The sequence below is a fragment of the Cyprinodon tularosa genome, unplaced genomic scaffold, assembly GCF_016077235.1.
Source record: "Cyprinodon tularosa strain WSP-4 unplaced genomic scaffold, ASM1607723v1 ctg312, whole genome shotgun sequence".
In the NCBI taxonomy this organism is placed as follows: Eukaryota; Metazoa; Chordata; class Actinopteri; order Cyprinodontiformes; family Cyprinodontidae; genus Cyprinodon; species Cyprinodon tularosa.
In genome coordinates this window covers 310,670-338,330 of record NW_024039022.1, presented here as the reverse complement: position 1 = coordinate 338,330, position 27,661 = coordinate 310,670, and the positions used below count along the sequence as shown (strand labels likewise).

General features: G+C 39.4%; 4 protein-coding genes across 19 annotated transcripts in view; 2 read left to right on the top strand and 2 right to left on the bottom strand.

Moving 5' to 3' along the window:
* Positions 1–4,685, top strand: part of LOC119788251 (nuclear factor 1 X-type-like) — a 128,681-nt gene extending 123,996 nt beyond the window's left edge. For all 13 annotated transcript variants that reach the window (XM_038292463.1, XM_038292473.1, XM_038292468.1 and 10 more), the window contains one exon: positions 23–4,685. In XM_038292463.1, coding sequence (XP_038148391.1) covers positions 23–37 — 15 coding nt within the window. In that variant the 3' untranslated portion in view covers positions 38–4,685. The remainder of the gene's footprint in view (positions 1–22) is intronic.
* A 3,674-nt stretch (positions 4,686–8,359) lies between these two features.
* LOC119788242 (circumsporozoite protein-like) lies at positions 8,360–16,241 on the bottom strand. Of its 3 annotated transcripts, XR_005281436.1 has the most exons (5): positions 16,155–16,240; positions 13,724–13,888; positions 13,492–13,647; positions 11,266–11,395; positions 8,360–9,138 (listed from the first exon to the last, which is right to left on the bottom strand). XR_005281436.1 is itself a non-coding variant. In XM_038292449.1 (4 exons), exons 1-4 carry the CDS (start codon positions 16,155–16,157, stop codon positions 11,324–11,326), a joined length of 393 nt encoding a protein of 130 aa, XP_038148377.1. In that variant the 5' UTR covers positions 16,158–16,241; the 3' UTR covers positions 10,660–11,323. The 3 variants fall into 3 exon arrangements, 2 of the variants coding, with proteins under 2 accessions (XP_038148377.1, XP_038148376.1); XM_038292449.1 differs by lacking the exon at positions 8,360–9,138 and having other exon boundaries at positions 10,660–11,395; positions 13,492–13,644; positions 16,155–16,241; XM_038292448.1 differs by lacking the exon at positions 8,360–9,138 and having other exon boundaries at positions 10,660–11,395.
* A 214-nt stretch (positions 16,242–16,455) lies between these two features.
* Positions 16,456–23,271, top strand: rnf11a (ring finger protein 11a). 2 transcript variants are annotated; one of them, XM_038292452.1, is made up of 3 exons: positions 16,456–16,834; positions 20,349–20,518; positions 21,875–23,271. In XM_038292452.1, exons 1-3 carry the CDS (start codon positions 16,736–16,738, stop codon positions 22,044–22,046), a joined length of 441 nt encoding a protein of 146 aa, XP_038148380.1. In that variant the 5' UTR covers positions 16,456–16,735; the 3' UTR covers positions 22,047–23,271. The 2 variants fall into 2 exon arrangements, with proteins under 2 accessions (XP_038148380.1, XP_038148378.1); XM_038292450.1 differs by having other exon boundaries at positions 16,459–16,834; positions 20,346–20,518.
* Positions 23,272–25,461: 2,190 nt separating this feature from the next.
* Positions 25,462–27,261, bottom strand: LOC119788238 (heme oxygenase-like). Its single transcript, XM_038292445.1, has 6 exons — positions 27,124–27,261; positions 26,952–27,016; positions 26,723–26,834; positions 26,412–26,627; positions 25,889–26,161; positions 25,462–25,753 (listed from the first exon to the last, which is right to left on the bottom strand). Exons 2-6 carry the CDS (start codon positions 26,996–26,998, stop codon positions 25,571–25,573), a joined length of 831 nt encoding a protein of 276 aa, XP_038148373.1. The 5' UTR covers positions 26,999–27,016; positions 27,124–27,261; the 3' UTR covers positions 25,462–25,570.
* Positions 27,262–27,661: the final 400 nt, after the last annotated feature.

The following is a 27,661-nucleotide window of genomic DNA, read 5'->3' as shown; positions in this document are numbered from 1 at the left end:
TTTGTTGTTGTTTTTTCTACAGTCTTGGTTCCTCTGACAAGGCTTCTCTGAATCAACAGCTAAACGTGTGTCATGAAAATTGGAAATCTTGAAAAGCAAAACGCCACCCTCCCCTCCCCCCGCTGATAAAGGACAAACTGCTGACACTAAAAAGGTCTTTCTCGCCAAACACTATTGAAAGTACTACCACAGAACATGGAAGAACCCAACCCCGCCCCGGGAGGACCCCCCCCAACATGATTCGAATAGAACTGGTCGTCCCCTTTTCACAGAGGAGGCTCCATCCAGATCGAGCGGACAGACTCTGAACGCAGGGAAGAGGAAGAGGAGGAGCTGTCTCAGAAACACTTGGAAAAACGGCAGAAAGAAAACACAATGTAAAAAAGAAAAAAAAAACAACAAAAAAAACCTGACAAATGACCAATTTAACATTTGTTTATCTTTCTTTTATATACATATATATTTCTTTTACATTTTGTTGTCTCCACAATGAAACTCCATGCATTGGCTGGGAGATCCAAAAAAAAATGAATAAGTAACGGTGGAGTCGGATGTGCAGGTTTAGAAGATCACCACCCACATTGCGTACATGCATTTCCGTGAATTTTTTTCCGCATATCTCTCCTCCATCTCGCCTTAACCCCCCCCACCCCTATCCCCATCATAGCTGGAGCTCAAGAGTTAACCACAGCCTCATACCTCTGGAGCCGCGCACTCTGCCGCTTGACTCGCTGAGCCCCCTTTCATTACCGATTGGCCAATCATGGTGACACCATCTGATGGTGTGACATGTATGCACTAAGTGGCTGGTCTTTGTTTACCTGTCGAAGAATCAGGGCGTCCTGCTGGTGGGAGAAGTGAAAATCACGAGGCGATTGCAAGAAAGTGAAAACACAATAGACAGTCCTAACACTAACTCTACATGTGCTCTTTCGTCCCCTCACCTATGCACTATTAATTCTCAATAAGGGATGAATAATGTTGCACATCAGTGGCCAGATGAGTGATTGGAGAAGTGAGCAGAGGTCGGCCATCCCTGTAGGGATGAAGCTGTGGTAACATCTTGGCCCCTGAAGGTGACACAAGCACGCATACAATCAATCAATCTATTATTCACCGACAGCAGCGCACATACAGCATCAGCTTCAGTTTATTAGCTTTAATTTTGTTTTTTCTTTTTGCTTTTTTTTCTTCTTGCAATTTCTTTCAGATTTGGTGTTTTGGGGTTTGTATCACTTGGATTGTTTTGCACCTTCTCTTGCATGTCATTACAACATAGGTTTCTGTAGTTTGCAGTTATTCATTAGGTAGCACGCTCAGACCTTAGCGACAGTTTCTCAAACTTCTCAAAGACGGAAAGCACCGTGACAACAGCACATCACATGCATCCCTTGCATTGCTTCACACTGTATCCCAAGTCACATGAACATCCAGTAGAAACACACACACACATGAGAAATGCACACTAAAACCACCGGCAACCCGGATTAAAGGGAAGCCTTTTAAATTTGGTTCTCCAAAACCGCCTTTGTTAATGGTTTTTCATTCATTGTCTTTTTAATTTGAACTATTTTTATGTAAATGTTCACATTAGAATCACTGTTATTTTTCATCATGACACGATCCAACTAAAAAAGAAGCTGACCTCATAAAATAACTGGACTGCCGGGCTCTTGGTTCTGTTTTGCAGGGATAGTAAACCGGGCTGAGAGCTCTCTCTCTGAGCCTCAATAGAAACATTAGCTCTATGTACAGCAAGCCAGCGACAACATATGGAAGTGCCTCCTGTTAATTTCTAATTAACTTGACTTCAGGTTCTCTTCCCGTTTATAAGCTAAAGCTACAGGGAACGTTTGGCCCAGGATAGATGTTCATAGAGGACTGCAAACATTTTTTTTTATTTCTTATAAAGACAGAGAGATAATATACATATATATTTATGATGTATGCTCTTTTTTCCACTTTTACTCCTCAAGCTTGTTGGCAGTCTAGTTATTTTCTGAACTCTGAACCCCCCCTCATACACACACATACAATCTGTGTCAGTAAGATCGCCTTACTACTGCGAATCAAAACGACACACATCATCGCCATCTGCATTTATAATACCTAGATGATCATGTTGGGGGAAAAAAATCGACCGTAGGTTTGAAGAAAAGTGTTTGTTTTTGATGGAAAGTATTATTATTGAAAAATATGTGTCGATTGAGCCACGTGCAATGCATTGGGTAGATCATTGTGTTTGTCTGTTAGAGATTTTTAAGAAAGCTACGAGAAAAGAGAAAAAAAATATGTATTTGTTTCAAGTCCGTAAGCTCCGGGACTCTAAACTAGAGGGCCATGAAAAATCCTAGTCTTTGTAAGTTGGGGGTATTTGTTTTTATTTCTTTTGTCACTTTTTTTTTTTTTTATGTTTTATGTGTAATCATTTGTTTATAAAAATGTGGGAGGGTTGAAGGAAAAAAATAATAATAATCTACCAAGCTTCAAAACAGAAACTATCAGATGAAAACTGGTGCTTTAACACTATAAATTCAGATTCCTTGTCAGAACTATTCTAAATGAACAAAAATAACAGACCGTGTAGGCAAACAGCATTACTTCTCTCTCTCTTTGTATCTTCTCTTTGTATCTAGTGTGGGGAGAGGTTCCTGTCCCTTCAGGTTGGGTCACAAAAGGCAATCTGGTTCAGCCTTCAGACAGAAACGTATCCTAAACAGAGAACTTAGCCATGCACTGCCTGAAACTCACCAGCAAAACCAATCAACTCCCCGCTTTCACTCCCCTCCCGACAAATATTGGCAAAAAAAAAGATTTAAAAAAGACTCCCCTCCTCCTGATGCTTCACATCCATCTCCTTTTTTTGGTTTGTTTCGTGAATCCATTGTGGAAATCAGAGTTCTGATGTTGGATGCTGAACTCGTGTACAGGTAACAGAAGAAATGGGGCAAAATAGCATCTAATCAGGCAAAAATATGAGCCGTTTCTAAAGCAGTCAGCAAGGTGAGCCTCTCCCCGTCCCTTTCCACTCCCTCCTTTGTAAATGATGGCTCTTATAGTGCTTGTGCCGTAGTGTATAGTTTCCCAGCTGTAAAGGTTGTCCCTTGAAAGTGCCTTTTGTTCACAGACTCCATTTTGTAATTGAAAAATGCCCCTTTTTGTGTTTTTTTTGGGGGGTTCTTTTGTTTTTTTAAATGGCTTTAGGTAGCAGGTTGCCCCTGAGTGTCACAAGGCAGCTAAAGGTTGCTGCCCAATCAGCGCTCAGGGAAAAACTCCTCCCTCTGGCTGTGAAATGAACCCTGCCATTCATTCTCCCTCCCCCTTTATCCTTCCTTCATTTTCAAAGCTGTGTATCTATATGTCTATAATATATATATAGATATGCGCCTTTGTAAAGTACAAAAGACAAAACTGGTGTGAATTAGTTCTTTACTTTTTATTGATAAATGATGAAAAAAAAATTTAAATAAGCAAAAAAAAAGAAAAAAGAAACTTGTTCTTGTTCAACTCTTGCTTTTGTTTTCTTTTCCTCTGTCTCCACTGTCTGTTTTCTCTTAGACACTGGAGTAGTCTGTAACTGTGTCCGTCACTCTCCGTCTCCCTCGCTCGCTCTCTCCTTCTCCCCCCCGCCCAATCCGCTGTGGCGAAGGGTAAACATAGAAAAAGAAAAAAAATTAGAAAAAAAATATTTGCAGAGGAACTTTTTTTGTCTGAGCAGAATGCAGTTAGCTCACATGTTATTCTTGTCTGTATGCTTCACATTGTATTACCATACCCATCTTCTTCAGCTTCTCCATTCAGCAGCTAATGTAAGTGAACAAATTACGCTGACGGGCTTTTGGGGGTGTCCTTGGGTTGGCTCCTGGAGGGTGTGTGTTGGGGAGAGGTTTACAGAGAAGACTGATGGGGTCGAGAGGGCTGAACAAGTGATTCGGGACGTTTGATAGGGGCTGCTCAAGCTAGGATGACTTTGATCTTTAGTTTTAGCTATTTATATTTCGGCTTTGTTCCCCCCTTTTTGTTACCTTTTAATTAGGATTTATCTTCTTATTTGCTATCAGGGTATGCTGTCATTTAGGCTCCCTCTGAGGAGGCTTCGAACTGTAAAATTAAAGCACCTTATTACCGGAAACGTCCCACATGAGGCTGAAAGGGGTGGTTTTATTTCCTTACAAACTCATATCAATTCTAACCAAACTCTTCATAGAAAGGTGTTGTTGTTTACGGCGGGTTCCACGCTGTGAAACCCTCAGCAGTATTAGCCACATAGCACGCAACAGCCAGATCGCCTAAAACTCCTCTAAGAGCCTGACCTCTCACCTCTGAGGGCGTCCAGGGAAATCCCTCCACGCTTCGCCTCTGACCACCTCATGCTGGACCGATCCGTGTCTTTTGTCCTGTTGTTTTATTTTAGTCTTCTGATCTTCTGAAACGTGTTTGGTTACTGGTGAAATAGGCGGCCCCCCCACCACAGTGCCCCATTGACCCCTTGATTCCCAGCTCTTCTACAACCCCTGTGAGTATCCTCAGTGCAGCCCCCCCCCCCCCCCCCCCTTCTTTGTAAGAACACCCCCAGAGCTCTAGGTGAAATGCATGTGTTAATTACAGTTTCTTTTCCATAAGAAGAAAAACACAGTTTGAGAAGAGCAGCACCTGATTGAATAAAAAGGATGTTCTTGACTGTACTTCTCTGCCTCATGTCTTTCTTACCGACGCCTCAAGAGACACTCAGAACATGTAGGAGTACAAGCAGATTATAAAACATTGTGTCCATTTTTCTGTTTACATCTTCCAAGATTACATTTTTCATTTATTTATTTCTATGGAAACGCTGTCCTGAGAAACGAAAAGCAAACCCTCTTTTATTTTAAGGTTGGGTGGTTGTTGTTTTTTTTTATCTTGTTTTTTACCAGGTTCTGAAGTTGTTTACATCTCATAGATTACTGGCTCTCATCCACTGAACAGAAACTGAAGCAAAATGTAAAGAGGAAAACAATTCACCCTGTGATTCAGACACTTGCGAAAACCAACCATAACCACAGGAACTCATGAGGGGGTGGTTTTCTGAATGACTCCCTCACACCAATATGGTGGATTTCTCTTTCTCACTACAGCTTTTAAACCAAGCAGAGCCGTAGACTTTGACTGGTGCTGTTGCAGCACCTGAAGTCCTTTAATTTTCAGTGATTGTGCGGTACAGGGTCTGCTGCATTTCACTTCCTTGTTTCACTCCCCAGCTGTGGCTGTCAGGACAGATGGGCTCACATTCAATTAGGTCGTATGCATATTACAAAACAGGCCCAAGCCATCACTCCTCCACCCCTGTGCCTAAAGGTTAGAATGAGCTGATTTATTAGGTTTTCTTTAGACATATTGTGCCAAGCATTAAAACTGATTCCAGAGGCCAATTTTTAAGAAGTTATGCGATTCATTCAGATGCATCCTGCAAACCTCAGTCGTATATCAGATAATACGTTTTCAGATTGTAACCTTTTCAAAAAGCCCTGATTGTTTAGCAGTTCTGCTGGCATTTACTTTAACATTTAGTGTGCTAACAGACATCTGTACAATTCGGGATGCAGTCCTTGGGTGTTTTTTCTTATTGCACAATCTCATCTGTGCTTTATGTCCAAAGGTCGAAATATTGGGAGCTGTAAGAGATGTTTTCCATCACAGAAGTTTCTTTTCTTCCTGATCTCAAACAGTAAATTCCAGATAGTTTGGAAATCCCCCTATAACCCTTCTCAGATTGATGGGTAGCAGAAAACATGTTTATATTCTTATAATTATTCCTTCTTGGCGATTTGCTATAAAAACATTATTTCTTTAGACCAGAAACTAACAAACCACCAACACCTATTTGCTTCTTTCCCTTTAAAATCCCAACGATCTGTGTTTTTCTCTGAAGCTTTATTTTTCTTCAATAAACTCCTGCATGGAATCTACTGTGGTTTCTACACTCAGGATGTTTCAATCGTCTAAAACATGGGAAAGCTTGGCTAATTTGAATGATTTGATCCGAAATATCCTAAAAAGCCAGACTAAATGTGAGATTAAATGTGTCATTTAGTCTGGACCTGATGAATGAGACATCGAAAGATTGTTGATGAGAACAACCCGTTGTTTTTCCAATACTAATGGCCAATGCTCTGACCAATGACAGAAAGTTGGTAGGGGAGTGTAAACAAACAGCCTGTTGGTAAAACGGCAAATACATCCTTTTAAAAAGTCTAAACCTTCCAAAACTGACTCCAAAGCGGAGTCAAAAATCGCCAACAGAGCCAGCAGTCCTTCAAACACGACTATGCCAAGAGAGGGCCGCTGCAGACGCGCTGCGGTTAGCCCTGGCTGCCGTGACGATTTAAAGTATAATATTCTCGCCTCAAAAGATCTCAAACCGTTTTATTGAACAACAGCAACAGAAAAGAGAACTTTTAACTTCCAATGGAGTGCATGCTACTGTTCAATAGTTGTTGCCATCTTCCTTGTACTTTCTCCAGCGTCGCGCAGCTTTGTCGTCACGCCTTCAAAACCCCGCCCACTTTGCATTCAGACATTCAAAACACATCTCTGCGTTGTGATTGGCCCGCCAGTTCTAGGGCCTGGGGCATTGATCGAAGCTAGACCAAATTCGCAGGCAAAAATGATTTTGGCCGCTGGCGGGTGGGGATGGTTTACTAGGCTACCTAAAATCATGGATCTGAGACAATTCAATTAATTTTATTTATATAGCACCAATTCACAACACTGTCATCTCAAGGCACAATTCAACCAGGTCATACAGTCATATTGATTGAAAGTTTTCTATCTAAGGAAAACCAATTGATTGCATCAAATCATTGACTCAAAGGCAATCCCTCACACTAAGCATGCTTATAGCGACAGTAGAGAGGAAAAACACCCTTTTAACAAAAAGAAACCTCCAGCAGAACCAGGCTCAGTGTGAGCGGCCATCTGCCGAGGCCGACTGGAGTTCAAGGACTACACTCCACAACAGGCAGATCTGCATCACGACAAGGGTGTTGATGGCAGCAGCACAGCTGATATTTCTCTCTAGGATGGCAGTCAAACAGGAACAGACCAAATGAAGCTACTATGACATTTTCTGTTGGTGCTTTTGATGACAAATCAATAGATAAATTGTTTTGCCTGCAATATATTAGGCTGACTGATAAAATATACTGTAAATGTAAAACCAAGGTGCTGGAATTTCAGCTAGCTGCTGGCTAGCTCAAGCTGTAAGTCACCCATCCTAGCTGAGAGGGAATGAGCTGTGTCCTTAGGCAAGACCCTTCACGCTAATGTGGAGTGGTGGAATAATGGTTAGGGTGTTGTACTTGGAATCCAGAGGTTCTGAGTTTGAGCCCCACTCCCACACTTTCGTTTGTTGACCAAAGACCCTTAACCCCAACCTGAGTGAAGTTGGCCCCCCACCTTCTTCAAATCAGACAAAATTAGTGTCAAACTTTTGTGCTGGTTTGTGCAGCAAAAATTTTTTTTCATTTTTACTGCTTTGGATTTGAAGATATTAATGAAAACGTAAAGGTCAAACGGTCAACCAGCCCCCCCCCCCACCTTCTTCAAATCAGACAAAATTAGTGTCAAACTTTTGTGCTGGTTTGTGCAGCAAAAATTTTCATTTTTACTGCTTTGGATTTGAAGATATTAATGAAAACGTAAAGGTCAAACGGTCAACCAGCCCCCCCCCCCCCCCCCCCCCCACCTTATTCAAATCAGACAAAATTAGTGTCAAACGTTTGTGCTGGTTTGTGCAGCAAAAATTTTCATTTGTGCCGCTATTGTTTTAAAGATAAAAGAAAATTTTCTAGAGGTCATCAAAGGTCAACCAGCCCCCCCACCTTTTTCAAATCAGACAAAATAGGTGTCAATCAACTCAGCTCCATTTGTGCTGGTTTGTGCAGCAAAGATTTTCATTTGTGCTGCTTTGGATTTGAAGATTTGAAGAAAGTGGAGGGGGCTGGTTGACCTTTAATGACCTCTAGAAACGTTTATTTATATCTTTAAAATGACAGCGGCACAAATGAAAATTTTTGCTGCACAAAAAACGCACAAACGTTTGACACTAATTTTGTCTGATTTGAAGAAGGTGGGAGGGCCAACTTCACTCAGGTTTAACACCACACTGCTCCCCGATCACACAATGGCAGCCCACGGCACCTCAAAGGGACGGTACTTGTGACAGTGTAATGACAAAAAAACTAAATAAATGCCGGAAGTACACATTAAGATTCCTTCTATCATTCCCACTTACAGTTTTGTTTTAAACTACTAAGATAATTACAATTTTAGAAGTAAAAACAGGTTTGAGTTATACAGAAATCAAACTTTTGACAACATCCACAATTTCATTTAGTTTTTTATTTATTTAATTATGCATATTGTTGTTGCCCAACAAGCGTTTTTTGGGAAGAAACTCAACAGGGACACAAGTTACATTTCTATCAAGTGCAGCTCGGGCCGATGCAGTGGATTATAAAGTGCAACTGAAATATTAACAAAGAAAACCATAGGACTGAATTGATTTTTTATCATGATGCAATGATCCGATACAGATGACAATGGAAATATATTAATCCTTAACATGCAAAATAATTAAGGAAAGATCAAACATTGCTAGCGATAAATGTTAACAGAAAGTACTGAAATGTACATAAATGTGCTCCAACATAAATGGCAAACTCTCTATACTGTTAGATCTATGCCTATAAAAGATGTCAGCGTTTTCTTGTTTGCAAAAAGTTTCTCCACTGCAATGCATATTCCCAAAATCTCTCACTAAAATACTTGAAACATATTGGTCAAATAATAGAAAAAAGATCAAGGACTAGAAATACAGAGGGAGACCAGATGTTCCCACACAGTCCAGATGCTCCAGACGTTCTCAGCTCAGTGAGGAGGCCAAATAAAACAGGTTTTTAAGCACCGATCAAAGCGCGACATACGTTCTATTGTCGAACAAGCACAGCTGAGTGTAATTGCACTTCTATTAGTGAGGGAATGAACGTGGTTTGAACTGAAACCCAGTTTGCTTCTTTCTTTTGATCAGCTTGGCGTGCTTGAGACAGAAGGTAGAAGAGATTCTGCCTTAAGAAAAGCAGAGGAGAAACAGTCTGCTTGCTAGAAAGAAAACACGAAAATAAGCAGACGGGATTAATTTCAAACTGAAATGTACCTACCAACATAAATAAATCAATGAATTCTGGAATCAACTTTAACAGTCTTAAAGGCACACTATGCAACATTTTTCAGTTAATTAATGTGTTCCATATCGTTTTGGATGATTAAATGATTCATTTCAGGTTGAACAAAGGTATTCTCGGCCGCCCTGGTGGTCTGTGGGGGAAATACCGCACTTGCAATTGCAGGAGCACCGACCCGCACCCACAGGCTCAGAAGTCTCACGAGAGTCGGTCTTGCTTTACGGCGAGAACTGCAACACCCCCCAGTTAAAAGCATTCTCTTTGCTAGCACAGTGGCAATCTTTGTGCAGTTATGCTACGTTCACGCAGCAAAAGCAGCAAAATCGCGTCTGCTGCTTCCTTTTTGCTGCTTGTACCAGTTAGTTCTGACGCGCGGCTGAAGCAGCTTTGCTGATCTGGCTGCAAAAGTGTGTCTGAGGGGCGTTGGGCGGAGCTTCACTATCCTTTCTCTGCCTTGCAGCTATATTTGCTGTGATCAGTGGGAATAAAGTAGTTTTAATATGTTTTTAAGTGAGAAAATACACCTGAAAACGTAATCAGTGCCGTCAGTTCATTCAGATTATTATCCTGCCTTCAATATTTTTTCTGTTGGAGCCGCTCAGACCCCCACATACCAGCGGTGCGCCGACAGAAGGAATCCCTTCATCAGCAGCCTCTGGCCGGGTCGCCTCCTCGCGGTTCACCGCGGCAGCTGGTAGGTGTTTTTCATCTAAATAATCCAAACTGCATATTCTGCCGGCAGATTTCTGCATTTTAAGTTAATTTAGGCGTCAATAAACTGTTTAAGAGGAGTGATCATAGCCTCTGATCATCAGCGTTGTGTCTCTCTCCCTGCGTCAGATGATTAAACGCACCCGACACGCTGTGCCTGCTGCTCAAAACGCGCCGCGGGACCTTTTGCTGCGCCTTGACGCGCGTCAACCATTGACTTTGCATGTAAACTCGCTGCTTCTGTCGCGCCAGCTGCGGTGTGAACTCAGCATTAGTCATTCGTTGCATTCGCCTGTCTGCTAAGCTCAAAACAACCGCGCCTGGCTTGACGGAGAAACCAGGAGAACAGCTGTGCATATTTACGACAGTGCACTTTTACTTTCGCCCTCTGGGGGGAGCCTCGCTGGAAAATCAACACCGGTTGCATAGTGTACCTTTAAAATGTCTTATTTGGTGATCTATAATCAGTTATCTAGCCTCCCTTCATGATAACTTTACTGTACCTCAAAGTGGTTCTAATTAGACTTTAGGTTAGCTGCTAACAGCTAATTATCTTGGTTAAGGTAGAAATAAATTAGCTAACAATGTTCCCAGAGATTTCCCAGCTCAAGGAAAGTATGGAAGAAGAAAACAAGAGTGTAGAAAAATACTTCATTCCCAGACTTTTTTCCCTATTTTCAAAATATTGAGTTCTTTCTTGTGCTCTTCCTTCCCTTTTTCCTTCTAAACTTCATATGCTTGAACACTTGTTCCTCTTTTTCTTTAATATGACACGATAAGCGAGGATGTTTGAGAGATTTCTCACCTGTGAAATCATTACATTACTGGGCTCTAATTACAATGCCCAAATAAGGAATGCCTGAAAATACAATTTTAAAACAAAAAAAAAAGCTCAAAGCCTTAAATAACTAAACTAAAATCTGTGTTTTGGATCATAATTTAAAGTGGATAACAAACATAAATAGAAGGAACAGTCACAAAATAATATTTCCCATATTTGCTGCCATCTCATTGGTATTACAGCTACATAATGAACTACAGCCGACTGTTCAAAGTCTGTCTGCTAATCAAGTTGATAGCAAACTGAAAGCCCATATATTGCTAAATAATGTCTGACTAGTAGCTGCAAGCTTCAAGGTTTTTAAAACATAATGTTGCGTAGAAACATTTATTCAGTTTTTCACCCCAAATAAGAAAGAGAAGTCTCTTTTTTAAAAACATCTGCTACAAAAAAGAGGAGTAAAAAAACAGTTTGACTTTCACCCAGAAATGTAAGCTGGCCATTTGTTCTCTATAATCTGTCTCCATTAGGATTAGGGACCATAATACTGACCTCTTTAGGCCATCATGACTTTAAATCTGAAAACAATAGATTAATTCAGCAGAGCACTTCAAGGTAATAGATTGTCATCCTCTTCTTCCGTCTGAATGTTTCCTCCATCATGGTCGGTGGTCTCAGAGAGCTGCAGATGCAAACATTTACATTACACAGGTGAATTGAAAAAGTACCACTCATATAAACACTATAATTTATCACAGGTCTCCATTCTGTTCATCTGGAAGAGAATCAGAATTTAAGTTTATCTGAAAAATGTAATATTACTCAATACTACTAAAAACAAAACAGATTTTGCAACAGAATTGTCACATGTCAGCTGAAACAGTCATAAGGAAATCTGCCGGCTGACGTTTTCAACCACAAAAAAATGAATAGCATGAAAGAATTTCCAGGAGACGGAAATCGCAAAAATCTTGAGACGTGACGTTAAAACAACAGGATGTTAAAGAGATTGGTTTCTGATGTAGTAAAGAAACTCAGACTGGTTGCATAAACAGGACATAGAATCCTTATTCCTATATCTGTCTTAAAAAACTGCTTTCTTGATCTTAGATTATGTTATAATGTTCTGAGAAACACATTATTAGGGTTATATGACATCAAAATAAATATAAATAAACAACTGTGGGTTTACCAACTCTATATAAGTTTACCTTTTATAGTGAGGAAAATAAGTATTTGAACACCCTGCTATTTTGCAAGCTAAACATGACTGTCAATCTTTCTTGGATGCAAGATCTGACCTCCTGGGGTCTCAATGATCCAAAAAAAGGTGAGAAATCAGCTCAGAACTACACGGGAGGAGCTGGTCAATGATCTGAAAAGTGCTGGGACCATCGTTTCCATGGTTACTGTTAGTAATACACTAAAACGTCGTGGTTTGGTATCATGCATGGCACGGAGGGTTCCCCTGCTGCAACCAGCAAATGTTAAGGCCCGCCTTAAGTTTGCCAATGACCATTTGGATGATCCAGATGAGTCATTGGAGAAAGTCATGTGGTAGACACCTCATCCTCACTCCCAACTCATCACATATTGACGCTTGGCCAAGTTGCGATGGGGATACCCCTCTCGTCGGCAACTGACGCTCAGGTTCATAACAAGTTGTAGCAGGAACTTTCGAAAAAAATTTTTGAAGTAAAAACATAGCAATAACCCATTCCTTACCCTAACTTTAACCACTAAACCTAAAGAAACAATAGTATACGTGTTTTCATGCACTTCTTAAGCTATAAAAGTAACTATGTAGGCTAAACTTGGCATGATATCCTGTCCACAACCAGACATTAACCCTGTGTGAAATACTGATGTGAGGGCTACCTCCTGCGCGTCAGTGTGAGACACATGGGTTTGGCCAAGCGTCAATATGTGATGAGGGATGTTGGGTGTGAGAATATATTGCAACAAATATAACTTTTTGGTCATGTTTCCACTAACCATGTTTGGAGGAAGATAATTGATGAGTACCATCCCAAGAACACCCTCCCTACAGTGAAGCATGGGGGTGGTAGCATCATGCTCTGAGGGTGTTTTTCTGCAAATGTTACAGGACCACTGCACTGTATTAAGGACAGGATGACTGCGGCCATATACTGTATTGTGAGGTTTTGGGGAACAACCTCCTTCCCTCGGTCAGAGCATTGAAGATGAGGCGAAGCTGGATCTTCCAACATGACAATGACCTGAAGCACACAGCCAGGATAACCAAGGAGTGGCTCTGGGAGAAGCATATCAAGGTTCTGCTGTGGTCTAGCCTCCACAACTCTATTGAGTTTAGGTCTCCAGACCTAAACTCAATAGAGAATCTTATGAGGGATCTCAAACTCTGGTTGTCAGCGACAGCCCAGAAACCTGACTGATCTAGAGAAGGTCTGTGTGAAATCCCTCCTGCAGTGGAGGGATTTTGGCCCTCCTGTGCAAACCTGGTGAAAAACTACAGGTGCAGCTGTATCATACAACTAAATAGTTAAAAAATACACTGTGATTTCTGGATTTTTTTTTTTTTTTGTTAGATTATGTCTCTCACAGTGGACATGCACCTATAATGACAAAGTCAGACCCGTCCATGATTTCTAAGTGGGAGAACTTGCTAAATAGCGGGTTTTCTTATACTCATTTTCCTCACAGTATATCGAATCAGAGGCTTCTGTAGGGGCACCACCCTTCTCTATGCAAACAAGGCTCTATTACTAAACTAGAAACTTAGTAATGATGACAAACCTGGAGGTTCTGCTGGGATGGTCCAGGGTCTGTTTCCTGCACTGGGTGTCCCTTATTCCCATCCTCAGAGTCTATGTCCTCCTGTCCATGCAGAGGTGGAGAGGGAGGGGTGTTGTTTGCAGTGGGCTGCAGGGGAACAGCAATGTTCTGCTCCTGCTGAGATTTTACCATGACATGTTTCACTTGTCTCTAGTTATCATAACTTCAGGCTGATGAGGAGGCACCAACTTACTTGTAGGTGATGTGAAGCGGATGCTTGATCACCTGTCTCTTGGATTGGATGCCCTAATTGAAATGGAACTGCAGCATGCTGAGGACATGGAGGACTGACTTTTGGAGGCTGGTTCCTACAGGGTGGAGGTATGGGTGGAGGTGGAGGTAGGGGCCTGGCAGTCGTCTAAATATGCATAAAATAAAATTGAATAAAATCTCTGTATCACAGCGAAGTCTATATATAGTTGCACTGAAATGGTCAAAGATGACCTAAAGTTTCTTAATAGTATTTACAACATATATATTACGACGGAGTATTAGGGCCAGGCTGGAGATTTTTTTTTTCTTCTATTTCAAGAATGCATAGAAAACAGTTTTAATAGTATGAGAATGAAGTCATCATTCAACAACCCGTTTCAGAAAGAAAGCTTCGAGCTCCAACCAGCAAATGATGGCTGACCAGCTCCAGCAAACAGCAACCTGAGTCCACTTTGGCATCCTGCCCAATTTGATGCTGCTGCTAAAAGATTTCCTTATTTGTCAAACCACAGCCAAAGTATAGCTTCACATAATGCTTGACATTCCTCATTTTAGCGAAGAAAGTGCTTCTTGTAGGTGTTGTCATAAAATACTACTTGTTTCTTAAAATTTTAGGACTTTTTTCTCTTATTATTACGACTTTATTACCGTAATTTTACGACTTTATTCTCGTAATTTTAGGACTTTATTCTCATAATATTACAACTTCATTCTCGTAATATTACGACTTTATTCTCATAGTTTTACAACTTTTTTTCAGTAATTTTACGACTTTATTCTAATAGTTTTATGACTTTATTGTAGTAATATTACGACTTTATTTTTGAAATGTATGACTTTAATTCTCATACTTTTACGAATTTATTCTCGTAATTTTACGACTTTATTCTCATAGTTTTACTAATTTATTCTCGTAATTTTACGACTTTATTCTAATAGTATTTAGTAATATTACAACTTTTTTCTTGAAATTTACGACTTTACTTTCATAGTTTTACGAATTTATTCTCGTAATTTTACGACTTTTCTCTCATAGTTTTATGACTTTATTCATGTAATATTACTACTTTATTCTCATAGTTTTACGAATTTATTCTCGTAATTTTACGACTTTATTCTCATAGTTTTACTAATTTATTCTCGTAATTTTACGACTTTATTCTAATAGTATTTAGTAATATTACAACTTTTTTCTTGAAATTTACGACTTTACTTTCATAGTTTTACGAATTTATTCTCGTAATTTTACGACTTTTCTCTCATAGTTTTATGACTTTATTCATGTAATATTACTACTTTATTCTCATAGTTTTACGAATTTATTCTCGTAATTTTACGACTTTTCTCTCATAGTTTTATGACTTTATTCATGTAATATTATTACTTTATTCTCATAGTTTTACAAATTTATTCTCGTAATTTTACGAATTTATTCTCGTAATTTTACGAATTTATTCTCGTAATTTTACGACTTTATTCTCGTAATTTTAGGACTTTGTTCTCGTAATTTTATGGCTTTATTGTCGTAATGTTACGGTTTTATTCTCGAAATAGAAAAAAAAAACTCTAGCCTGGCCCTAAGACTCCATGATAATATTACACTAGCGCTCTGTGATGTGGCTTAAAATTATACACCCTTTTTTCCCCCTACCAAATACAATTAATAGATTTTCTTTCTTCTTAAATTTCTTTATAAAAGGTGATAAATGATATAAATGACTTTCAAAAACTAGCTGTTACTTCAACCATCTCCTCTGGGAGGTGACCTTTGTTTAAAGGCCAATGATGTTTCCCAAACAATGAGAATATGACGTGTTCACAGCTAGTAGAATCTTACAGTGGGTTAGTTTGGCTCGGACAGTTGATGAGCTGATATTACACAGACCTAAAAGAGCACATTAGTGGGAAAAAATGCAATCTTCATAAAAAGAAAATTAAATAATAAAATGGATTAATCAATAAATCGCCGAGCCCTATATAGATAAAAAGTAACCAAGTTAGTCTCACATTATGTGAATAAGCACTACAAAGTAAACTAACGGTAATCAAAGTGGTAATAAGCTATAAGCGCTGCTTAATGTGTTCCCTACTTCCATGGGGTATTTACCTTGCAGAGAAATTTCACCGAGAATACAAAACAGACATCAATCGCATTTTCATAAAACAATCACTTCATCCCTGGAGCTTTATAGACTATTTTAGCTCAGAAAGCTCCAATCCGATGAGATAAAAAGTACAGCGAAGTTAGCAGCGGAGCAGTGAGTCAATGGGTGGGTTTGGAAGAACCGCACACATCTCACCGAAGACTTTTAACAAACAATTTCTTACTCGTTTGTGTTCGTGATAAAAGTGTTTTAATATTAGAATTAAAAAATAATTAAGAAAATGAAAAAGAAATACTCTATACTTACCATCTTTGACGTAAAAGCATACAACCACTTCCTGAGTTCCAAAAAAAAAACAAAAAAAAAAAAACTTCCTGAAATACTTCCGGTTATGTGCTTCAAATAAAAGTACAGCAAACATATCGCAGGTATTAAAAACAATTTTTTTGTTATTCTGTATTTGTTTATTAGTTTTTTATTGTATGAATTTGTCATGCTGTTAAACTGTGTTTATTATTAAGCATGTAAAGAGTGGGAAAATTTTCATCCCTTTCCTAAACGTTCTTAAATGTTTTAATTTGAAAAGAGGACGGAAGCTCGGGACAGCTTCTAATGACGTAATTTCCGGTTGATCGCCTGTTGTAAACACAGCAAACAGCTGGACCCAGCAGCGGCTCCTTGTCAGGTTTTAGTCGGCAGTTGTATCACCTGCTGGAATCAGAACCACCGTATTAATACACATTTAGCGGTGATTTGTCTGAACTGGTGTATCCTTCCGCTAATAGCTAAACTAAGCTAAGCCCTGTTCTCTCTGAAGCCACCTGTGGTCCTCTGCTGTGTGAGTGAACAGAAAGCCTTGCCTTCTCTCTCATGGTGCTTTCTGGTCCATGGGGAACTGCCTATTTTCACAAGGTGGGGATGACGTTTCGCTGCTGAACGAGTCGGAGGGGGGCAGTCTGCCTGGAGAGACCCCGCCGCCCTACCAGGTAAGTAGTCCGAGTGTGAACTTTAGAACAGCCCGGATAACGACGTCACTCCAAAGGTTTAATCACTTGCGTTAAATATATCGAGAATATAAAAATGAGTAAATAGGGAAGACGTTGTCATGTGATAAATTCACTGAAGCCCATTTTTAGCGCGGATAGCGTGACTGGATGGTTGATATCATGGATATGTTCCCTAAAACTTTCCCAAAAGTTATATAACTTTCACTTTCTAAACTTTAGAGAACGTTCCAGATGTGGGATTGATATCATAAATAGTCTCTGTAAATAATCTACTGTATGGTACAATACATCAAACAAACTAATCTTGAGCTTTTTTTTTTTTTTTTTTGATAAAACAAAAGGGAGATAATCTGGGATTAAATAACCCATTTTATTATCTATACATTTATCCAAGTAAAGGCAGGCTCTTAGATCTTAAAGTGTTTTTAATCAATAAAAATGTATTTTTAAAATCCTAGAAACTAATCCCTGATGTGATTTATTTTTCTCTTTGGTGATTTATACACCGCTATCAATAAAACGCTGTACATAACATGTTATTTTGTTACTTTTTCAGTTATAGATGTAAATGCTAATGTGGTGTAATTTAATCAAATCCTATACATCTAAGAAATAATACCACACAAATCAACAAAACTGTAGCTGAATTACCAGGTATGTTTTTGCTCCAGGTCCCTCTTTTTTTCCACTTTGCCTTGAATTCCCAAAAGGCAGCAAAGACATCTTGAATTGTTAAAAACAACAAATATTCTCTTTATGATTAAACTGTTGTTAGAAGAGATCCAATTTTTAAAAGTTCATAGAAATCTGTGGCGGATTATGTTTTTTGGCATCTGCTTCTCCACCCTAAAACAATCTCTGCAGATTCATGATTGTAGTATAGAGCAAGTAGTTTACCCACATCTAAATCCCGCATGACATAATGATCATATGATCAAATCTTTAATTCACAATATCCCATTTTGTGACAGGTTCTTTTTTTTATACATGCAAAACATTTCCAAGGAAGAGAATTATTTCAGAAGTCGATGCAAAAATAGTCCAATATATTCTAAAGTTTAATTGAAAATAATATAAAGAGAGAATGAAATGTATTTTGCTCCATAGATTTTATTTTTGCTTGGAATTGAAACCAGACATTTAGACTCAAACCTTGTTTAGTCACCTTTTCATTTTAAACTTTACTACTCATTTCCGATTTTTGGATAAGCAAATCTTTATTTTACTTTAATTTAAAACCAGAAATTGATGTTGGTCGTAGGCTTCCTTTTGAATAATCCTAAAGATTAGAGTCAGAGTCTCACCTACTGATTTAAATAAAGGCCACATCTTTTTTTATTTTTCCTGAATTAAATAAAAATAAATAATCTAACCTGAAAGTGCTGCATTTATCTGTTGCGTTATGTCCACAAAAATGAGTCCCATATAAAGACTCAAACGTTCTTCATGGAGGATGAAGGCATTACTCCACAAATGACATATAGGACCATTGTTGTATATGGAGTAGAGATGTCCCGATCCAGGTTTTTGCACTTCCGATCCGATACCGATACTGGCCAATACCAGCCTATCTGAGGATGTATTTAAGTTTAAGTTAAAGTATTTAGCCTTAGTTGTAAGACTCATGTTGAAAAGGGTTTTAGTACTCTTGATAACATCTAGCCAGCTGAATTAGGTGAGATTGAATAAAACACAATGATTGGTAACAACAAACTTACCTGTTTATTAAGAGATAAACACAAACTGGACAAAATTATGAATAGCAATCTGAAATTGCACAGTGAACAGTAAAACCGTAAACAGTTAAAGGTGCTATATTACTGTAAGTTTTAATAAAAATGCAAAAAAGACAAGAGTGGAAAATAGTCTATTAACTTAGAATCAGGACTCTACTCTTGAAAAAAGACACTGCTTTAAAAAAATCAGTGCAAATAATAGTTACAAAAAAATGCCTTATACTCCCCAATGTCCTCCACACCTAGTCTCCATTTACACATCGTGCAGGATAAAATAATCCCACACGGCTGACATTTTCCTCGCTATCTTCCAATTCACCTGTTTTAATGGTTAGGCCGGGAGACAGACCCAAAAAGACCTGTGGGTGTTTGGAAGGTATTCTGGACCGGATTCGGGGGACACTGGCGCAAAATAGTGGAATGGATTGTTTCAATCGGCGAAACTGGAAAATACGGACCAGATTTTTATTTTTTTTTTAAACTGGATCGGCATTTTTACATGCTTTGCCGATACGCTTTTTTTTTGCCAATATCGGCGTCCGATCCGATACGTGGATCGGATCGGGACAAGCCTAATATGGAGATAAAAAAGTTAGGAAGTTTAAAAACACTAGCCAAACAGAAGTATGAGCATAGTGTGGTCATGTGATCATGGGTTTCTGGCTGCCAAATGAAGTGCTGCACCTCAGAAAATGGAATCCATCATAGAAAAATAGCAAATGTGTACAAACTTTGAAGAGATATCTGAAGTTATCAATTAAAATGTTAAAAGCTATGCTCAAAGGGAACAGGGATGCCAAATGTCTTACATAACGAGTGGATATGGACCAGAAAAATAAATGCTTTTGATTGGTCATCACAAATGCCCTGGTCCCAATCCCATAGAGACCTTATGAACTCTTAGGAACGGTCATTGGCAAACATGAGGTCAGTGACCTACACATGTAACCAAGTTATTACAGCTCTGTCAGGGCGAATGTGTAAGAAACTTTTTTTTTTTTTATTAATTGATGCAGTTGTTTTTTTTTTTTTTTTAGATAAAAGAATATGTGTACATTATTTATTATTTATTTATCCTCCCTCCATTATTCTGACATTTGACAAGTTGAGATTACTTTGTTAATCCTTACTAATATAAACAGGCAAGATTTAATGTCAGGCAGGGAGAAGAAAAGTTTTTTGTATGGGAACACAACATATAATTTACTTAATGATCATGAAAAAATGATAATATTGTGCAGAGCTAGGATGTAGAAGTGAAGGGTCCTGAAATGAATGTGTAATTGTAGGAGGAGAAAAAAAAGAAGAAAATCCCATCTACTGCTTTATCATCCAGCTTTGTCTGCCAGTGTAATTGTACAGTCAGTGAACAAGCTGTAGTGTCTGGGATATCTTCCCACAGCCATGTTTCAGTAAAACATAAAATACTTCATTCCTGATGTTCCTGTTGTCTCCCAGCCAGTTTTCCATTCTCGTCTGTTTTCATTCGCCTTGGATCTAACATTCCTCATGGGCTCCTCGTTTGTTCTGTCCTACAGTTTCAGACTCTCCTGCTTTAATCTGTTTGGGATTTGTAATCTTCATCCATGGTTTAAATCAGATGCTTCAGAAGGAAAAACACTATTCCCCATTTAGCGTTTTTACATGTTGAATGATTTCTAAAATGCTTCCTCTATGAGCAGTTGATAGTTGAATTTCCTTTGGGATTCTGCTTTTGGAGACTGAGGTTGTCTTTGGGGATTCTTTTGTTCCAGCAGCACACCCCACCAGTGCCGGTCTTCCACCCCACACCAGGGGAGAGTCGCCTGGCCAGCCAGCTCACCGAGGAGGAGCAGATCCGCATCGCTCAGCGTATCGGACTCATCCACCACCTTCCCAAAGGTATCTTCGACCCGGGTTCTGACCCCTCGGAGAAGAAAGTGAAAGAGTAAGTGTTAAGTGGGGAATTTTATTTGAAAAGACCATATTTAAATCACCTAGTGAGATTTTTCACATTTAGTCATAACAACGAAATTCCTGTTGTCCCGTAAATGCCTCAGTGGGTTGTTACATAAAAGTTACTGAACAAAAAGGAGAAAAGGTCATAGGTCGCCATAGTGTGGCGAGTCTGTTCATGCAGAAATCCGCCTTCAGTTTTCCCCTCATTTAACAGGAAGTGGCTCCGCTGGCACTCTAATGCCCCATCTACACTACCCCTCCGAATCCGTGCCAAGTTTGTGCCAAGCTTGGATCAGTTAACCTTGCCGAGCATGGTTCTTACAACCATTTACACATCATGCTAGCACGGTTCCTCTCCTCCTATCTTTGGTTCATGATACTACAGCTCTAAAGGCGGAATTACACAAACAAAAATGGTGGCACCCACAAAATTTAGGAACTTTTGTGCTTGAATAGCCTCCTCCACCCAAATGTCAATGAGAGCCTCAGTCTCTGCATCATCCCAGGTCGCAGCACGCTCTTTAGATGCCACTTATTGTTAAAAGGCTGAGAAGAAGTTTGTGTTGTGAACAGGTGAAGAGATCTGTGAATTACAAACGCGAACATGGTGGGAAACCAGCGACTCAGCTGACTGTAAATAGAAGATGACGCAGTCTGGTCATGCACTCTTTCTTATCAGACAACTGAGCCGTATCTAAACCGCGCCAAGCCCTACTGTTGAACTAGTACAAGAATTAGCGTGGTTCGGTTGTTTCTGTAGTGTAAATGGGGCTTAAGTCCACTATCTGGACTCTGATCCGTCCTCGCTGTTAAGAGGCCGACTGTGGCGGAGTCATCTGAGAACTACTGAGCAGTTGTCTCACATCCTAGTTATTCATTTCTGGGGTTTGTCAAGTCAATGTCTGGAATGAATGTGATAAAGAATCTGCTGTAGCACAGGAAAGTTACAGTTCAGATGCTCTGTATCCAGTTTGACCAAAGGAGGAACAAACAAACAAAATGTTCAGTTCATTCAGTTTATTTATATAGCGCCACTTCACATGTCATCTCAAAGTACTTTACAGATACAATTAGACCAGATCATACAATCAGATTTGTTTTTGTTCAGTTAGTTTATGCGTAGGGCTGAATGCAAACAAATGCCAAAGTTACAAGGTTTTCATTAAAAAAGCAACTTGGGAATCTGTGAATCATTTGCCTTTATCATTCATTGCTTCTTTGTGTGTTTATCACATGAAATCCCAATAAAACATTGAAGGCTAAGGTTGTAAAATGACTAAATATAATAACAAATGTGCACTTATTTGCACGGTGCTGTTTGCTAAGGAGCTGTTTCTCTCTTCAGGTGTGTGATCTGCATGATGGAGTTTGAATATGGTGATCCCATCCGGTTCTTGCCTTGTCTGCACATCTACCACCTGGACTGCATCGACCCGTGGCTCATGCGTTCCTTCACCTGCCCCTCCTGCATGGAGCCCGTAGATGCAGCCCTGCTCAGTACTTATGAAACCAACTGAGCACAAGAGGTGTCAGCAACAGGCAGCCTGGAAGGTGCGGCCCTGAGGCAGATATATGTAAGGTCTTTGGGGATGAAGACCTGTGTCAAGAACTGCTGCTTTACATAGTGCATTATAAAGATTTAATCCACGCCTGTTTGTGTCGGAGAGAAAAATGCGCCAAACCTTTTCACAGGAGGAAATGCTGTGTAAGGAGTGAAAAAAAAAAAAGACAAAATGTGATGAATTTTAAAGCAATTAGTTGAGTTTTGTTCCTCATTGATGCTGTAATGTCCGTTATTTCAGCCTGGGAGGTTTATTAGTCATTTCAGTTATTGTTTCTTGAGTTTCGGATGAAAACTCGAAGTGAAAAGGTGATCTAAAGAAAGACCTTCACAATAGTTTCCTTAAACAGAATAGATTCCAGTGCTTATAGCTTTCTGAATGTTATACGTTCAGCTATTAACCACATTCAAGGATTGCTGTTCTTTTATTTTTTGATGCATTAGTTGTGTTTTTGAGACAAGCTTTTCCCCTACAGCTTTTTTTTGATTCCGGATAACATCCTTCCTAGTTGTTTTTTATTTTTAGAGTCATTATGAGAAACTCGGCCTCCTGTTTGGTCCTTCTTAAAGCACAATGAGCGCCTCACCTTAAATATCGCAGCTCTTACATCCCAAACAGTATTGTGTTTTTATTTGTTTCTAAGCTTTTTTTTTTGAGTAACGGTTGTGTCCAGGCTGTGTGACTTCCTGTCTCTTTGTTTACCTTTTGTTGTTTTGAACTGCTGTTAGTAATTTACAAAATGTCTGAGACTGATACCCTAAAAACGCCCCCACCTTTCGATGTTGGACATGTCATGTGAGGCTGACTCTGCGTTGCTAAGAAGAACCGGTGAAGCTGCAGCAGAGGGAAGGGGTGTAAACTGAATGTAAAGCCAGATTACAAACATTAATGGATACGAATATTAGGACATTTCTGATTTACTGTGCACTCGCTGTGCCTTCTGTTGAGAGATGATGTAAGCCAAGTTCTGTGAAGTACAATCATTATTGCCTTTTCCTTTGTCGTTCTTTAGTTCTCCTCTAGGAGGAGACATATACCAGCACAATGTGTCACAGGTCTGTTTAAGGAAGCTGGAAATGTAATCTGGCTGCTGTGAGTGTTTCTAATTTATAATGTATGCAAAAAGTCTATAAAGTTAAGAAAACTAATAAAATGCAAATTAAATAAACATCAAAATCTTTTCTGGTGTGGAGATGTTTTCTTTCGATTTATGAAACTTTTTTGTGTGTGTGTTAATTTGATTTCTTGATTCTGTTCATCTGTTTTCCTAATAAGACCTAAGCATTGTCTCCTCTGAGGCAGGAAATCAAACCTCGGGATTAAGACCAGCTATCAAACAAAGCAATAGATGCTTTGTTTGCTGAATAGGATGTCACCATTAACAGTTAACATTTAGATAAAGTTAACTTAATAGTAGTTTTTACAATTAAAAACAACATGATTTATAGAAGCGGGCTGCACAGTCGAGCAATGGGTAGCACTGCTGCCTTGCAGTATTTTCACTACCGGGTTCGATTCCCGGTCTTTCTGTAGGGAGTTTGCATGTTCTCCCTAAGGATGCATGGGTTCTCTCTGGGTACTCCGGCTTCCTCCACGGCCAAAAGCAGGACTGTTAGGTTAATTGGCTTCTCTACATTATCCTTAGGCGTGAGTGTGTGTGTGAATGGTTGTTGCTCTGTTTGTCTGTGTTGCCCTGCGATGGACTAGCGACCTGTCCAGGCTGAACCCAGCCTCTCACCCATTGGCAGCTGGAGATAGACACCAGCACTCCTCGCGACCCCAGCAGGGATAAGCGTGATGGAAAATGGATGGATGGATTTATAGAAGCTAAAAAAGTAAAACAAGAAGCCTGTTTTTTTTTAAAAGCTAAATAAATAAGTGCAATTGAAAGAAGGCATAAACACAAAAACCATTTATTACCAGAAGCATGAGTTAAAAAGGGAACCGCAAATACTTTATTTAATAAAAAATTAACAAAAACATAGCTGTTTTTTTTTTTTTTTTTGTAAGGCCAAGATCAAAAGGGAAGATGGGAATAAATAGAGGTCAGGGTTATGGTTTGATTGTGCTTATTTACTATTTAAGCTGTTTATAACATAAAAGATACTTCGTTAAAAAGAAATTGATATAAGGATTGGAACACTATCACTATGTGCAAGACTTATAGTATCAGAGATTAAAAAGAAAACTTAAAGTTATCAGATGGGAAAATCTCAGGTCATGGTCAAACCAAAGACCCACTTCCTGAATCAGTCACACAGTTTGGCTGAACTGTTAGGCTTCATCAACATAAGACTTCATATGCAGGAGCTTTGCAGCTTGGAACAAAAGAAAACACCTTAGTTTTTTTCCAAGATCAATATCCAGTGCCTGGGTAACATTGACGTTTGTTAAATTCTTCACTGGACATAAAAAAGCAAAAAACAGGATTATTACTAGAATAAAGATGGTCAGGAAGATCAGAGTCCCAGGGTGCTGTATAAAACAGAATATCTCCCTTCCCTACCTTGTGATACTCCTCATGTCACATGTTCAAATTTAGATTATGTTTTGGTGAAAATATTGTTGATTCTTCTGGAAAGACATAAGAAAAACTTCCCCAGATATGCCGACTATATCTCAAAATAGCCTTGTAATCAACATTACTCCAAGCTGTATCAGAACTGAGTCAGCTGACCTCATGATGTCACCAGAGACGCCTTGTCTGTTTTGGATGATCTTTACAGAAATCAGACTGAAACATCAGTAAAACATCATGTTTTCTTTTTTTAAGATAAAGAACTCAAAACAGCTGCAACATGCAGACGCAGATTACGCATATTTTCCTTCCAGTATGTTTTTACCTAAAAGGAAAATATGTGTGGTTATATTAACTTGATTTTTATGATCTAAGTTCTACCAAATGCGCCACTGATTGATTGATAGGAAGATAACTTTAGAATAACAGAAACCAGACCAAATTATGATGAAGTTAATCTGTCTGGCAAAGAAGCTTTTTTCCCCCTTTCTTTGTCACCACAGACTGTTTGTAGTCATAAACAGGAAAACACCAACAGACCTAAAGGCCAGATGAACAGCAGCCAACATGGCTGACAACAACCAGCTGCTGTGGTTTCAGATCAACACAGTCATCCCCATGAATACAACACGATGGATAACAATGCATTTTTTTTTTTACAGATTTTAATAAAAAAACAAAAAGGTGGCATAAAAATATACAGCTTTGCTTCTATTGCATATCTTAAATTATTGTGAGTATCAATATGAAAGAGGGGACTGAACAAACTGATTTAGTAAACAATATAAACAGAATATAAATCTAGTTTTGTGTTATATCAAAAATATACAGTATCTTTGATTTTATTTATTTTTTTTTTACATTATATAGAAAAGGATCATTAGATCAAGGCTTTATGTTACCAAAATCAGGATTAAAATGATACCAATAAGAAAATACACTATATTTTCTTTCTCTGTCGCTATAATGCATAGAGTCCCATGACAGTAGCCAGAGCCACGAAGAGTCCCAGGACCATCCTGATCATTGGGGAAATGCTTCCTGGAAACTGGAGTGTTTTCCTTGCAACCGTTGTGGAGCTTGTTAAACTTTCCTGCTGCGAATTTCCTGCAACACTCAGCATTTTCTGTAAGCCATCAAACACCTGTAAGAAAAAGAAGGGAGAGCAAATCAGCTGCCTGTGATTTAATGATTAACTACGAGCAAAGGTTCTTCTTGTTTGGTCAGCTGCCTTACAGCAGGCGGGAAATCCCAGTGTCCATCCATCGGCCCTTCTCACCTGGATGTTTAACTCGAAGGCCCTAACGGCTTCCTCCAGCACGCCGTTCCTTTCCTCCGCCGTCAGCTCCATGCTGTTCATCCGGCTGCGGTAGAGCTGCTTGAACAGGTTGGGGCTGGAAACGCCAGGGAAGGCAAAGAAAGACAGACCCTCGCTGCTTTTCAGCCCCATGGACTTCTGCGCGATTCGGCCAAGGACCTGCCCCCCAGACAGGTCTCCTAGGTAGCGGGTGTAAGCATGGGCAACAAGGAACTCTGGGTTCTCTGTTCCAATCTGGAAAATACAGAAGAATAGAGAGCATTACCCCTTTAGAACAAGGATTACAGACACCTTAAACGTCCTGTTTAATTTTGCAGCCTGTGTTTTATGCATTATTTGCTCAAATATTAAAATGCTTCTTTTTTTAATCAGGACATTTGCATGATTACAGAGGCTTATTGCATTCCATTATCAGGCTTATAGAAAGTGTTGCTGTCACCTACAAGAGAAATAAAAGGTTGCATGCATGGCATAGAAAAACTACCTGTCTGAGTCTGTGGCAGTATCTCTGAGTTGCAGCAGGGACGACAATCTTCTGTCTCCAGTCTGGTCCATTGAAGTATTCCAGGTCCTTCTCGATGGACTTGAGCCTGGCCAGTTCAGCAGGGAAGTAAATGGGAGCAACAGCAGGGTGGTTGGAGTTCATGTCCAGCTGTTCCTCCAAGGCCTGGTAGATCTCATACAGGGAGTAGAGCAGGAGCTACAGACAAGCAGGACAGAAGCTGTCATTTAACGCGCTGGAATCCAACCAACAGTAATTAATGGGATCAGTTGTGCTGTAGACGTTATTATTACCTTAAATTGTGGAAGTGTGACTTGTCCCTTTTGGAAGCTCAGCATCAGTTCTGTGTTTTCTGCTCTGACATGACTCTCCTTGGTCACCTCTTTGATTTGTTCTGAGAGATCCCTTAGAGAGAGAAAAAGGCAACATTGGTTTTCAGGATTGTTGTCAACAGGGGGGAAAGTGCAAAACAAGCAAAACAAAACAAACAAACAAAAAACAATCACAGTAACTTTATTTCACCTCTTATCTGTCTGCTCTGCTGTCTGGGTCCTCTTCTCTGTTTCCATTGTGTTTTTAAGGAGAAGCTGGCAGAAAATATGAGTCAAATTAAACCATCCTGCAGCATAAAAGCCATCACTGTATAAATATTCAGAAAATCTGAATAATAGTAAATGTACTGTGATTTACTCACCAGTGGTGATGAGATCCTGTGGGTTTAGTAGCGGCTCTCCTGTCAGATTCTGCAGCTCAGTTTGGTTGGCTTCACTCTTCTCCCTCTTTTATACTTCTGTCTACTCCTCCCTCTCCTCCCCTCCGCTGCAATGAAAACAGGAACTCTAAGTCATACCACTTTGCTAAACATGAACTGGCAACTCCATTAGAAGCAGTAGGAGGGACAGAGAAACCATGATGCAGCAGTTTTAGCAAGTAGGTTTGGAACAAAGCATGGGGAGGGACTATAGGACATAACATGACTGAGCATTATTTAGCAGTTCCAGGGAAAATCACTGAATCCAAAACATGACGGAGCAACTCTGGATTCATGAGCTAGATAGGAGGAAGAGGAGGAGCCATTCCTAAACGTGACACTGACTTTCCTAGAGTGCAGTGGGAGGAAGAGTTGAGACATTAACGTTATAGGTTAAGGGAAAACACATGTAGCTTAATACAAGAAAACATAAAAAGAAAGGAAACTTAAATAAAGCCTGTTGAGGCAATTAGAGACTTGG